The sequence below is a fragment of the Balaenoptera physalus genome, assembly GCF_965194825.1.
Source record: "Balaenoptera physalus genome assembly, chromosome: 11".
NCBI lineage: Eukaryota > Metazoa > Chordata > Mammalia > Artiodactyla > Balaenopteridae > Balaenoptera > Balaenoptera physalus.
Genome location: NC_138896.1, coordinates 4,914,079 through 4,927,219, shown reverse-complemented (window position 1 = coordinate 4,927,219; position 13,141 = coordinate 4,914,079). Strand labels below are relative to the sequence as shown.

General features: G+C 47.0%; 1 protein-coding gene across 2 annotated transcripts in view; it reads left to right on the top strand.

The window, feature by feature from the left end:
• LOC309637967 (uncharacterized protein) overlaps positions 1 to 13,141 on the top strand; it is an 88,867-nt gene that overhangs the window by 6,877 nt on the left and 68,849 nt on the right. For both annotated transcript variants that reach the window (XM_082413424.1, XM_082413423.1), the window contains exon 2: positions 6,124 to 6,211. In XM_082413424.1, the coding sequence (XP_082269550.1) occupies positions 6,124 to 6,211 (88 nt within the window). The remainder of the gene's footprint in view (positions 1 to 6,123; positions 6,212 to 13,141) is intronic.

Genomic DNA, 13,141 nt, shown 5'->3' with positions numbered 1-13,141 from the left:
CGTTTCTTATAGAGAGAGAACCTCCCCCATCATGTACAGGAGAACTGGGGAGAACTCCCAGCAACTCTGAGGACCTTCTTTGGGGTTTTGTTCTGAGACGCCACAGAAATTGCTTTTCTAAGTAGACCATAGGCATTCTGAGGGCAGATGTGTATCCTTTATTACTGTTCCCCCAGAGGGCCCAGATAAGTTGGGCAGACGGTAAACCTGCACAAACATACAGCAGACGGACTTTTTTATTTCTCGGAAGGGAAGGACTCAAAGAGACCTCTAGAATTCTTCAGCTTCTTTCTCGTGCATCTGGTGAAATGAAATTCAAAGTCTCAAAGACAGCTGAGAATTTGTCTGAGTTTTAAAAAGCAAGAGGAAGATTCCAATCATGTCACTTGTTGACCCATTCTCTGGTCTAACGGCCTAGGGTACAAGAGATGTTTCCCTACGTGTAACATGAGTGTCCGTTTGCTTTCCTTCGTGGACCGGGAATAGCTGGTCCCATCATCAGTGACCTTAATCTTCACAGATTGAAAATTTGGTCTCCTCCACCCTCCCTTCCTCGGGCTGGAGAGTCTGGGCGCCTTTTCTGTCTCGGAGGTGTAGCGTGTTTTTGCAAGGTGTTCTCATTTCCCTTCTCTTATTTTGAGCTGGGGAGCATTTAAGTTTAAAAGGAAAAAGAATGTGAAAGTTACCTTTCTAACTTTTAAAAACCTCTGATAGTCATGGGAAGTGCTGTGCATTTGGTTTCCTAATCTTGCCTCCGTCTCAGAGTTTACCCTGATATCAGTTCTTCCTTAGTCACTGGTCCACCTGCTGATAGCCGGGCCCCAGGCTGTCCACATAAAGACCACACTCCCCGACCCCCCTTGCAGCTGATTGTGGCCAAAAAGACATAAACAGCAGTGTTGCCTGGAAGCTTATGGAAAGTTCCCTCAAAGATGACACTGCACACGCTTTTTATCTCTTCTGCTTACCGTTCTTTCCGTTATCCATTGCTATGGGACCAATCCACTCGGAAAATTAGTGACTAAAACCACTACAGTTTATTATTTTTTATGATTCTATGGGTTGGCAATCTGGGAGGTTTCTCATGCTGGTCTCCGCTGACATCCCAGCTGGGCCGTGGGATCTGAGATGACCTCGTGGTCATATCTGGCCACTGAGGTTCCTTGATTCTTCTCCACGAGGTGTCTTGCTCTCCCAGAGGCTGGGTGGACTTTATCACAACACGGGTATCAAGGTTTCTAGAGGGAGACAGAGGAAGCTTCAAGACCCCTTAAGGGCTGGGCTCTGGAATGCACACGTCACTTCTGCCAAATTGTATTGGTCAACCTGGATTCAAGGGTGGAGAAATAGAACCCATGTCATGATAGAAGAAGAGGCAGTGACCTTGACATTGCAAAAGTGTGCAGACACAGGAGGCCCGATTCACTGGGGACCATTGTTAAGAACCATCTATCACGTTTGTTGTCTGGAATGTGGTTGTGATGTGTAGAATCCAAGCAGTTATCCTGGACAAGCTATGGAGACCACTTGTTGGGAACGTTGGAGGGGCGAGATGGAAAGACCCTGAGCCCCCGCACGCTCTCTGAGCTGTAGACCATCTACCTCCATTGTGGTTTAATAGGAGAGAGCTATAAACTCCTGTTTGTTTGAGCCACTGTCGTTTTGGGCTTTCTGTTCCTTGCAGCCAAATCTTTACATTCTCTCCGTGCTCAAACTCTTCGAAATTTCCAGCCCTACTTAGCAGTTTAAATTACACTACTTAGGGTTTTCTGTACTTTCAGGGTCACAGAGGAAGAGGGAAACTAACACTGTAAAGATGCCATCATGACATTTTGATATAATTTCCTATTCCACCTGGCAAGCCTGGGGAGAATAAAATGAGGCAGAAAAGGGTTAGGAATTGTCATGCACCTGAAACATTGCCTGGTTCCAAGTCGATCAGCGTAATCTCAATGACTAGCTCGGGGAGAGCCCAGGAACCACAGCGGCAGGTCCAGGAACGTCCCAGGCAAACTGAAAAAGCCAAACTTGCCCATGCATAGACTTGTGGATCAGTGGTTCATTTGGATGTGGTCAGAAGCGGGCCTGCTCCTTGAAATAATGATAAGCTGTGTATCTCAGATTCCATCTGGAAACCATTCTTCGATTTCCATTACGAAGAGATGATTTTGAGTTGGGTGTCTCTTAGCTCATCTGTTTTGCATGTGCACCAGGGTGGGTTCTAGAGATGAACAACAGCTTTCTCCTCCCCATTTTTCCTTCAAGTTTTATGGTTTGGTTTGGGCTTTATTTATAGCACGTCACATGTAGAAATACAGCAGGGCACTACCCAGAGGACAAGCGGCGTCCTATCCTCTTACATATTCCCCACTCATAATTACTTTAGGCTGTTTTAAGTTTGCATTTCTTTTCTATAATGATACAGTAGACAGAAAGAACTAGAAACAGAAATGTTCCCCCCACCTCTGCCCCACCCTCCTGAGTCGTCCTGCTCCACCCCCCATACCCAGGAGGGTGTACATCAGTCCTGGGTTCATTAACCCACCAGTGGAAAACAGATTGATCTGGAGGCTTCAGCCACTCTTAGAGGCCAAGGGACCTTGAACCCTTATCTCCTCCCTCTCTCTCCTCCAAACAGAATAGTACACAAACAAGCCTGGACAGACAGAAGGCATCTATCTACTTCCAAAGAAGCTCCGCGGACAGGGCTGGTTCTGTGACCTTGCTTCGTTATCCATCTCTGAGTTTAGAGGCCTCACTGCCAGGGACTGTCCAGAGTTTCTAGACCTCCAACCGTGTGTGGTCTTCTGGTCACTCAGACCCCATCACAGGTGCTTGCATTGCCTTTAGCTCTCAATGAAGGACGAGCTGGCGAGGCCACATATGGGAAAACCTGGACGTATGACAGAATTGCAGCCTAGTTAAAACAGAAAATATGCATAGACATATAGGTATATTTGTTTCCAGAGGTCTTGGCTTAGAAGACAATTTGCATATATTGGGGCATAAATTTGCATATGTGTGGCACAAATTTGCATATTATGTTCATAAGTCTCTACTTCCAAATAAAGTAGAGAACACCCTATTTATTCTACTGTAATTTATATTCCCCCCTTAGACCCATGTTGTATTACGTCAGCTGTATTACAAACTAGTTCCCCTAGTTTGTCCTCTATTTCCCAGAATTTGTTCTAATTTTGAAGAAATTCTTCCTAACTATCGCCATTGTTTGTTGTGAAACCAGCCCTGAAAGACATCAAGAGGCCTTTGTGAACTAATAGCTATTTGTTAGGTATTGTCTGTAGAGAAGACACTGGGTTCCCTAGAGACACCACACAAAGCTCCTCCAAAAGTATTAGCTAGGAAATTGGGCCTTTAATTGTATTTATATAAATTATAACATTATGTTTATATCTATATAAAAAAGGATTGTAATTAAAAATTGTCGGTGTAAAGAAAATGATTTTACCAAAAGTACTAGAAACCGTATCACAGTTATTCTCAAATGTAAAGTTAGGGATATTAGTCATGGTTCAAGAACAAGGTTATCACACCTGCCGACATAATTATGTGTGAACTTGGGCAAGTTCTGTCGCTTCCCTTGAGCCTCAGTTTCTCCCTCTGGAAAGTGTGGATGGTGACAGGGATCTCAGTGTTTCCCAAACCTCAGGCACCGAGGCTCACCTCATGCTCGTATCGCCTACACTACCATTTACTTCATAGTTTTCTGGAATTTAATAACTTTTAAACTTAAACTGGCATTATCTATCTTACCCTACTCCTAAGTAAAAATACCTATGAAATGACAGATTTGATGTACTCTTTTTTTTTCACATTAAAATAAATACAGACTCTCAAATAATTTTAAAGATGCCCATCTGTATTCACTTGAAATTTTCTCAGGTACCACTGCACCTTGAGAACCGTGGCCAAAAAACTAAATAGCATCACAAAGAGCTCGGAATAAGACCGTTCACAGTTGTCCACAGTCGCTGTGTTTAGGTAGCTCTGTAGCGTGCACATCAAGAGTGAGAGGAATTTTTGGTGGCCATATGTTCAGGTAACCTACTAAAATACCTCCCTGAATCTCAATTTCTCCATGTGTAAAAAAGGGAAAACTACCTATTATGCACGATTATTGTGGAAATTCAAGGAACTAATGAATAAGAAACTGGGAACATGAGATTGATAGATGAAATAGCTACTCAAATAAATGGCAGCTCACTCCTCTTCCCCTTGCTCGCTTCTGCCCGAGCACGCCCGCCTGCCGGGCTCCTTCACGTGTGATCTCTCCTCGGCTCCCCGAGCAAAACAGATCCCAACCTTGTAAAGGTTTCAGGTGTGTAACAGTTGGGATGGATGAGCAAAGATCTGAGTATCAACGCTAAAGACTGTAGGCTTGTTTGGGGGAGTTGGTCCAGAGGGGTGGTCCAGAGGAAGGTCTAGGAGCAGGGTGTGGAGACGCGTGACAGCAGGGCAGAGGGGGGGCCTCTGTTAAGCCTGAGACCTGCCTGAGCGCCTTCTACCTCCTTCTGATGTTAAAGTTCAAAGTTCACTATCGTGTATCCCTTCCTATAGGGCTGTGGTTATTGACAGATGTGTGTGTGTGAGAGAGACAGAGACAGAGAGACAGAGACAGAGACAGAAACAGAGGTCGATCTGACCCCTCAGGGGACATTTGGCAATGTCTGGAGACATTTTTGATTGTCACAACCAGGGACAGAATGCTACGAGCATCTAATGGGCAGAGACCAGGGACGTTGCCAGACATCCTTCGAGGCACAGGACGGCCCTTCCAGCAAAGAGTTGCCCAGCCCCAAACATCGAACCCTGCTTTAGGGTTATTGTCATTTCTTCTGGGGAAAGAGAAGACACCCTGCCCATCCCCCCACTCACCCAATGAGGTGTTTCCTGGTGGTTTCAAAACTCCTTTAACAAAATACAATTTTTTTCGTACCATAAATAGAGCTAAAAGGCTCTTCATGATTTCCATAGTGTGGGCCTCTGCGTGCATGTGTTATGGTCAAAGCGAGCTAGAAAGTTGGGAGGAGTACGATCAAGGATGACATAGAATAGGATACTAAGAAGACGTTTAACAAGAGTTAATATTTATCGAGTCTTCCTGAGTGTCAGACCCTGGGCTGAACGTTTCACATTTCACACGTGTCCCTAATGGCAGCTGCCTGGTGGCCCAAGTTCGTTGTCCCCACAGGTCACACTCTGACATTTACGTCCCAGTTACGTTGCTTTGGCTCTTCCCTCAGTGGGAATCCCTGTGTGTCCCTGGATGACGGCTCTGCCATTTGCTAAGGATGTTGGGGACAGGGCCGGGCAGATTAATTCAGATATAATTCGCATGCCACACAATTTGGTCATTTAAAGTGTACAGTTCAGTGGTTTTCAGTGTATTCACCCAGCTGTGCAGCCATCACCGCAATTAACTTTAGAACATTTTCATCCCCCTAGAAAGAAACCCCATCGCCATTAGCAGTCACTCCCATTCCCGCCAACTCCGCCCCCGGCAGCCACTATTTACTTTCTGTTTCTATAGATTTGCCTGTTCTGGCCATTTCCTACCAATGGGATCGTACAATATGTGACCGGTTTCTTTCATTTAACAATGTTTTCAAGGTTCAGACATGTTGTACTAAATATCACTACTTCATTCCTTTTTCTTTTTTCTGTTTTGCCAACTAGTCTGTGATATGAATACAGCACATTTTATTTATCCATTCATCAGTGGATGAACATTTATTGTTTCCATTTTTTGGCCATTATGAATAGAGCTTCTGTGAATATTGGCATGCACGTTTTTGTGTGGACGCGCGTTTTTGTTTATCTCGGGTATACCTGGTAGTGGCATTGTTGAACCCTATGTGGTTTGAGGGACGGCCAGACTAATTTCTGAAGCATCTGCACCACTTTACTTTCCCACCAGCAATGCACAAGGGTTGCGGTTTCTCCGCATCTTTGCCAGCACTTGTCGTGATGTCCTTTTGCAATAGTCATCCTAGTGCTTCTGGTTACTTCTTGCTCCATTAAAAAAAGTCTGCCCGGTTGATAATCTCACCTGTAAACCTCCTGTGTCTGTTTTCTTCTTTCTACTTTACGTCAACCCCACAGTTTGTTGTCCGGCACATCACTGCGGAATGATCGAGTGAACGACCTCCAACTTTACCGTCCTCCCTGCTTTCAGAGTCGGACAGCAGAGGTCAGTGAAAATTCCTCCCAGCTTGGCATCAATCTTGCTGCCTCTTTCAGTGCTTGTGATCGTCTCCACAACCTTTTCTGCAGTGGAAGCTCCGTGAGGGCCTTAGAACGAAGAGTGAGTGAGAGGCCTGGGCTTCCGAGTTCATCCTATGTTGTGTTTGGATGGTTGGCGGGACTATGAAAGCCTGTACTCCTAAGAGCTGATTTCAGAGAGGTGGTAGTGCTGTCCAGATTGGAAGGGATTTGGATTGTTTTTAGTGATTGAGGCGGCAGATAACCCAGGCTGAGTTCAAAGTACAAGGTAGTGAGTGTGAGTCAGAACCAAGGGAGGAAAGTGTTCAGTGGGGCAACACCCAGCTCATCCCTTAGGACGGGATCTGGATGTCATTACATGAAAGGGAGGGAGGGAGGGAGAGGAAGGGAGGGAGGGATAGAGGAAGGAAGGGAGGGAGGAAGGGAGGGAGGGAGGGATAGAGGAAGGAAGGGAGGGAGGAAGGGAAGGAGGGAGGAAGGGAGGGAGGGAGGAAGGGAAGGAGGGAGGAAGGGAGGGAGGGAAGGAGGGAGAGAGAGGAAGGGAGGGAGGGAGGGATAGAGGAAGGAAGGGAGGGAGGAATGGAGGGAGGGAGGAAGGAAGGAAGGGAGGGAGGAAGGGAGGGAGAGAGGAAGGAAGGGAGGGAGAGAGGAAGGAAGGGAGGGAGGGAGGAAGGGAGGGAGGGAGAGAGGAAGGGAGGGAGGGAGGGAAGGAGGGAGAGAGAGGAAGGGAGGGAGGGAGGGATAGAGGAAGGAAGGGAGGGAGGAAGGAAGGAAGGGAGGGAGGAAGGGAGGGAGGGAGAGAGGAAGGAAGGGAGGGAGGGAGGAAGGGAGGGAGGGAGAGAGGAAAGGAGGGAGGAAGGAAGGGAGGGAGGGAGAGAGGAAGGGAGGAAGGAAGGGAGGGAGGAGGAAGGAAGGGAGGGAGGGAGGGAGGGAAGGGGAATCCTGAAGCCCTCCTCAGCACAGCACTGCCCAGAGAAACAATACTTCAGCTGATGATTTAAACGGCAGGCCCTTGAGCTGGGGAAATACTCCTGGACGTTGGGAGGTGCGAGCTGAGGCAAAGCTGGCAGGGAGGGGAGCCGGTCCATCCTCAGGAGCCCTGCTCAGACTTGTGGCCTCAGAGGTTCCTTGCAGGACAAGTCGAAGCCCCAGCTGAAGGGGACGTTGATGGAGACAGAGGCCAGCACTGAGCAGGGCCGGCCCCTCCTCTCAGTTCAGGCGGGTGCCCTAAAGGAGCCCACGGACCCCAGCTGTGGGCGTGAGTGTCGGGTGGGGGCTGGGAAGGAGTCCTCCCCGCTGCTTCTCGCCCCATCCTGTCCCGCTGGAAGGAATGGGGTTGCTTTAGCGCCTGGTGCCGTATGGCTTCCGTCTGAACGTAACTGAGCAACTCGGCTTTGGGGGGTGTGGGGCACATTCCCTTTTCAGAGTCAAAGTAGGAGTTTACAGTGTTGCCTTTCAGGGACCTCCTTCGGCACCAAGGTTATCCGGGAATTTCTGCCAAATTAAACCCGTATGCCTTCTTGAGCATGTAAAAAAAAGGCACTTATTTTCAGATTTCAAAAAAATTACATGTTACCCTTGGCAGGCTTTAATCTTTAAGTGATATTTTTAGAAGGGATGATTTAAGGGGCATGAAAGGGTAAATTAGAAATTCATTCATTCATTGTATTGAGTGCCTATTAGGTAGGGTATCCAGAGAGATATAAAGCCAGGGGTCTGCCTTCAAGGAAGAAAATGCTGAAAGAGCAGTCAGATAACAGGACAACTCAGAGATCCTTCCAGCTCTGATTAGACCTGCTCTGTCCAATATGGCAGCCACTGGCCATGTGGTTCCCAAGTACCTGATGTGTGCCAAGTCCAAGGTCAGATGTGCTGCCATTGTAACAAACATACCGGGGCCTGGAGATTCAGCATGGGAAAAGAATGCAAAATGTCTCATTAACAACTTTAGGTATTGAGTATATGTTCAAATGGTAGTATTTTGTTTACATTGGGCTGAATATATCCCTACAATGAATTTCATCTGTTTCTTTTTCTTTTCTTTGAACGTGGTCCCTAGAGACTTTCAAACCACACACCCCACCTGTGTTATATTTCTGTTGGACAGGGCTGGGTTAGCACCTCGGAGCACTTTTGCGAGGTGTGATTAGCAGAAGCGCACGGGATTATGTTTATGGGTGTCTGGAGGATTGCTAAGCTGAGAGTTAGGGCAACCGAGGGGGAAAAATAAGTTCTCTCCCCATTCTCATTTCGGAGTCGTGAATCCAGACACCAGATTATTTAACCGCATTAGATGATCTTTGGGGTCTGATTTGAAATCTATAGAAATGAGGATGAGAATGCAGGCTGAGCTTTACCCCTGTAAAGCCACATTCAAGGGCCTCTCTCCCTGGAAAAGAGAGAGTTTGGGTTAATATCTCCTCCAGTGCTGACTTCCTTTCGTGAAGGAGTTAAGCCAGATTGTTGCTTTTCCTTCAGTGGCACTGGTTATAAAATTATTTTCATTTTCATTTCATTCCATAAAATAATTTCATTTTTAATGTGCATACTACCCAGCGAGGAGAATTCTGTTCACCGTTTTTTCCTGCCCAACAATGAAAGGCTGATCATACCAGATCATTCCACACTCCCCAGTCTCATTTCAGCATCTCCTGTTTGGCGTGCGCAGTTGTGTAGTAATCTGAGTGAACTCATCTTAGCTGCTTGTCTATTATACTCCATAAATAAAAAAGGCAAAGGGTTAAGACAAATTAGTTAGTGTATATTTTGAGAACACCACTGAGAGCCTGAGGTGCGAATACACTAGAAATAAGAGAACTTTTTTAATCTGGGGAATTTTTAATCTTAATATAAACACGTAAATAAATGCAAAGCCGAGAGGGAAGTGTCTGGCAACTTTCTTTTTTTTCTTTCATCACAGCTATTTTTAATCTTGCTTGGATCAGAATTTGTGGCATTCCCGAGATTATTCTGTTGGAACCGGTTACAGCTGCATATATACTCTTCCCTTTGTGGTGAAACATTGGGAAGCCTGGGTGTATTTTGTATTTCTTGACCTTTTCTCTAGTTGTCAGCTCATAACAGGTTATAGTCAGCCTATGAACATTTATTCCCTTGAGATTTCTTTTAATAGTTTGGGCACTGGAGTCAGACAGTCGAGTGCAAAGCTCACTCGTAAGCTATGAGACCTTGGGCGAGTTACCCACTCTTTCTCAGCCTCATCTGTTAAACAGGCAGAATAACGGTGCCAGCTCACAGGGCTGGGTGAGGATTAAAAGAGATTATTCACATAATGCCCTCAGCCCAGAGCCTGGCACTCAGTAGGTCGTGGCTATATTTATTATCTTTCCGCTGCCAACCTCATCCTGGCTTCCCACAGAGCAGAGTGCCTCAGAGGGGGACCTGGGAAGCCTCCTGCGTCCCTGGGAACCTGTGACAAATGGCAGCCCCGAGCCCTGTTGGACCATCGAGTGTGACCACATCACGACACTCAGCTGCTCCCTCCCTGCCCTGCCTCCGTCCTGGGAACGTCCCCACTGCAGGTGTGGGAGAGAGCTGAGGGGGTCTCCGGGAGAGGGCTGCTGGAGAGAGGGCACTGAGGGAGCGAGTGTAGCCGACCACAGGGGAGGGCGCCCAATCCCTTAATCAGTGGGCAAGGGGGCGGAATCAGCTCTCAGGACGCAAATTCGCCAACCAGGGTGCCACTGGGTGCCCCCGCGTATGGGGGCAGCGACTCACACCCTCTCACACCCACCCCTCTCCCGCACTCCGCCCCGGTCCAGCTGCCCTGCCCGCTGCCCTTGGGGGCTACACCTGGGCTACACTCCCGCCCCCGATTCTCCAGCAAATGTCTGCCCTTAGCGACCCCCATCCGGTACCCTAGCTCAAGTATTTACATATCTGCCTCAGCTGGGAGGTTGTAAGCTCCCCTGAGGCCAGGATTTTAGTCCTGCCCTTGGCCACTATTTACCAAGTGCCCACTGCGACTGGCCCTTTCTGGGGGCTGGGGGTACGGCAGAGAGCAAGGGCCACTGCCAGCACCTCCAGTCCGGGTGACATCACCCAGAGGCTCTGCACTGGTCTCCTTGCCTCTGCTCTCACTCCATGGGGTCCACTCCTCACAGGCCCCCCAGAGAGCATTTAGAAACACAGATCACTTTACTTCCCTGCTCAGGACCCTCCAGAGGCTTCTGGTCACGTTTAGAATAGAAGCCACACTCCTTTCCAGCCTATAAGGATCTGTGTTCTCACCCAGAGAACCTTTGCCAGCTCTCTGCTCTCAGCCCCTGCCCCACTGTGGCGTCAGCCTCCAGACGGGCTGCTGCCCCAGGCTTCTCCCCTTCCTCCTCCTGGGCTGCTCTCCCCAGGCCCTCACGGCTTGCTGCTTCCTTCTCGTCATCTGATCACGCCATGCATGTAGCCCCACTCGACCCCATCAACCTCGTCTCCCACTCTGCTTTAGTTTTTTAGTAGCATTTATTATCTTTTTTTATTTTTAAAAATTGATGTGGAGTTGATTTACAATGTTGTGTTAGTTTCAGGTGTACAGCAAAGGGATTTATATATATATATATATATATATATATATATATATATATATATATATATATATATATATATAAAAATAAATAAATATATGTTTTCAGATTCTTTTCCCATATAGGTTATTAGAATTTTGGGGGGGCCACGCCGTGTGGCATGTGGAATCTTAGTTCCCCAACCAGGGATCGAACCTGTGCCCCTTGCAGTAGCAGCGCGGAGTCCTAACCACTGGACCGCCAGGGAATTCCCACAAAATATTGAGTATAGTTTCCTGTACTATATAGTAGGTCCTTGTTGTTTATCTATCTTAGTAGCATTTATCATTGCCTAAAATGATATACTATTACTATTATACTACATACCCATTTTTCACTTGTTTCACTTGTTTCACTTCTCTAGGATTTGGAAGTTCCTTGGAGGCAGAAACTTAATTGACCTGTTCGTTGTTCTGTCTCCAGTGCCTAGACTGTGGCTGGCACCCAGGAAGAACGGGGTATTTGTTGAATGAATGAATTGATGGACAAATGATTGGATTTGTAGTTTGTAGACTCTCTTATTAGATTCTGGTCCTGGTGTCAATTCTTTTCTCCCCTGGTCCCTTGGAAGAGGTAGAGGCTTTTGAAATGTTCAGCAAGCTTTGGGATTCTCAGTCCCGAAGGTTTGTTAGGGTGTCATTGATTGAACCCTGGTGATACTTGCTGGCCTTCGTAGAGATCCTACAGGATGTCAGGAAATAGTAATGCATTATTACAAATAGCTTTAAGGGAAGTTCACTATTGAACATTAGCCTGGGAATAATAAACATTCACTGGTAATTTTCTTACAGTACAGATACTACTTTAAGGGATTTCAAAATATTCTGTAGAGTCCAGACAGTAATACATCATGGGTTTGTCTTACATTATTGGTCAGAAAGCACCAAGTCGGGACAGGTGAATGTTTTAGGATAATAATGCATCAACCTTCTTAATCCTAAAATTAAAACACAAATATGAAAGTGGTTTTTTTTTTTTTTTTAAGAATTTCACTTTTATTTATTTATTTATTTTTGGCTGTGTTGGGTCTTCGTTTCTGTGCGAGGGCTTTCTCTAGTTGCGGTGAGTGGGGGCCACTCTTCATCGTGGCGCACGGGCCTCTCACTATCGCAGCCTCTGTTGTTGCGGAGCACGGGCTCTAGACGCGCAGGCTCAGTAGTTGTGGCACACGGCCTTAGTTGCTCTGCGGCATGTGGGATCTTCCCAGACCAGGGCTCGAACCCGCGCCCCCTGCATCGGCAGGCAGATTCTCAACCACTGCGCCACCAGGGAAGCCCCTGAAGGTCGTTTTGATGTAAGAATTTTTCACCGAGTAGAATGTTTATCTGTACCTACGTATCACGTGAACTCTCCTTGAGGGTGGTCTGCAGAGAGAAGAAGGGGGTCTCTCTGAAGCTTGAACAAGGAAAGTGATTCTCCAGGCTCTCACGTCTGAGTCCTGTCTCGTCCTCATTTTTCTCTTTCTTCCGTCCTCTTTTCCTCACCTGTGACATGGAAATTTAAAAAGTTTCTTCTAGGCTTGTTGCTTCTCAAGGTCTCAAACGGAAAAGTAAACAGACTTCTATCCTGTTAGCAGATTCTTTGCCTGACAGATGTTCACGTACACAGTCAGACACACTGACAGACCCACGGGACATTCCCTTCGGAGGGGCCATGGAGGAACTGACTCTCCAGTTCCCGGCCCAGCAGTTCTTCCTGCTTTTGCAAAACTATTTATGCTCAGATAATAAAAGGAAGATTTTTACAATGTGTCATTTTAACCCACTCTCAAGTCACCACTGCACCCAGGCAAGCAGGGAGATGGAATTATTACCTCATCAGGAGAGTGGTTCTTTGGCCTAACAAAGAAACCATTTTCTTTGCTGTTTCTAGAAGCTCCTGAAAGAATTTTCCAAATGAACTCAAGTTGCCAGTGGTCTGCATCTGTCTCACGAGGACATCTTCCTTACAAGATGCCTAAGGAAGGGTACCTGCTTTCCTTGTGCTAGGAGGGCTTTGTACCTCCTATCAGCGATAATTCTTTCACTTGCAAGTGGCAAGAAACCTGATCTAAACGGGCTTAAGCAAGACAGAGAATATGCTGGCTGGTGTAACCAAGCAGTCTAGAGTACATGAGGTGCAGCTTCAGGTGGGACTTTATTCAAGCCTCCGATGATGTAACCTGAGCCCTGCTGTCACTTCTTTCCCGAGTCAGCTGCCTACACAGTGGGCTCTTCCTCTGCAAGGCAGTTGCCAGCTGCTCTGGGGAGGAGGGGTGGCTACTGAGCCAGCTACCTCTACCCAAAGCCCATGGGCTGAGAATGGGGCGCTGGGTGATCTAC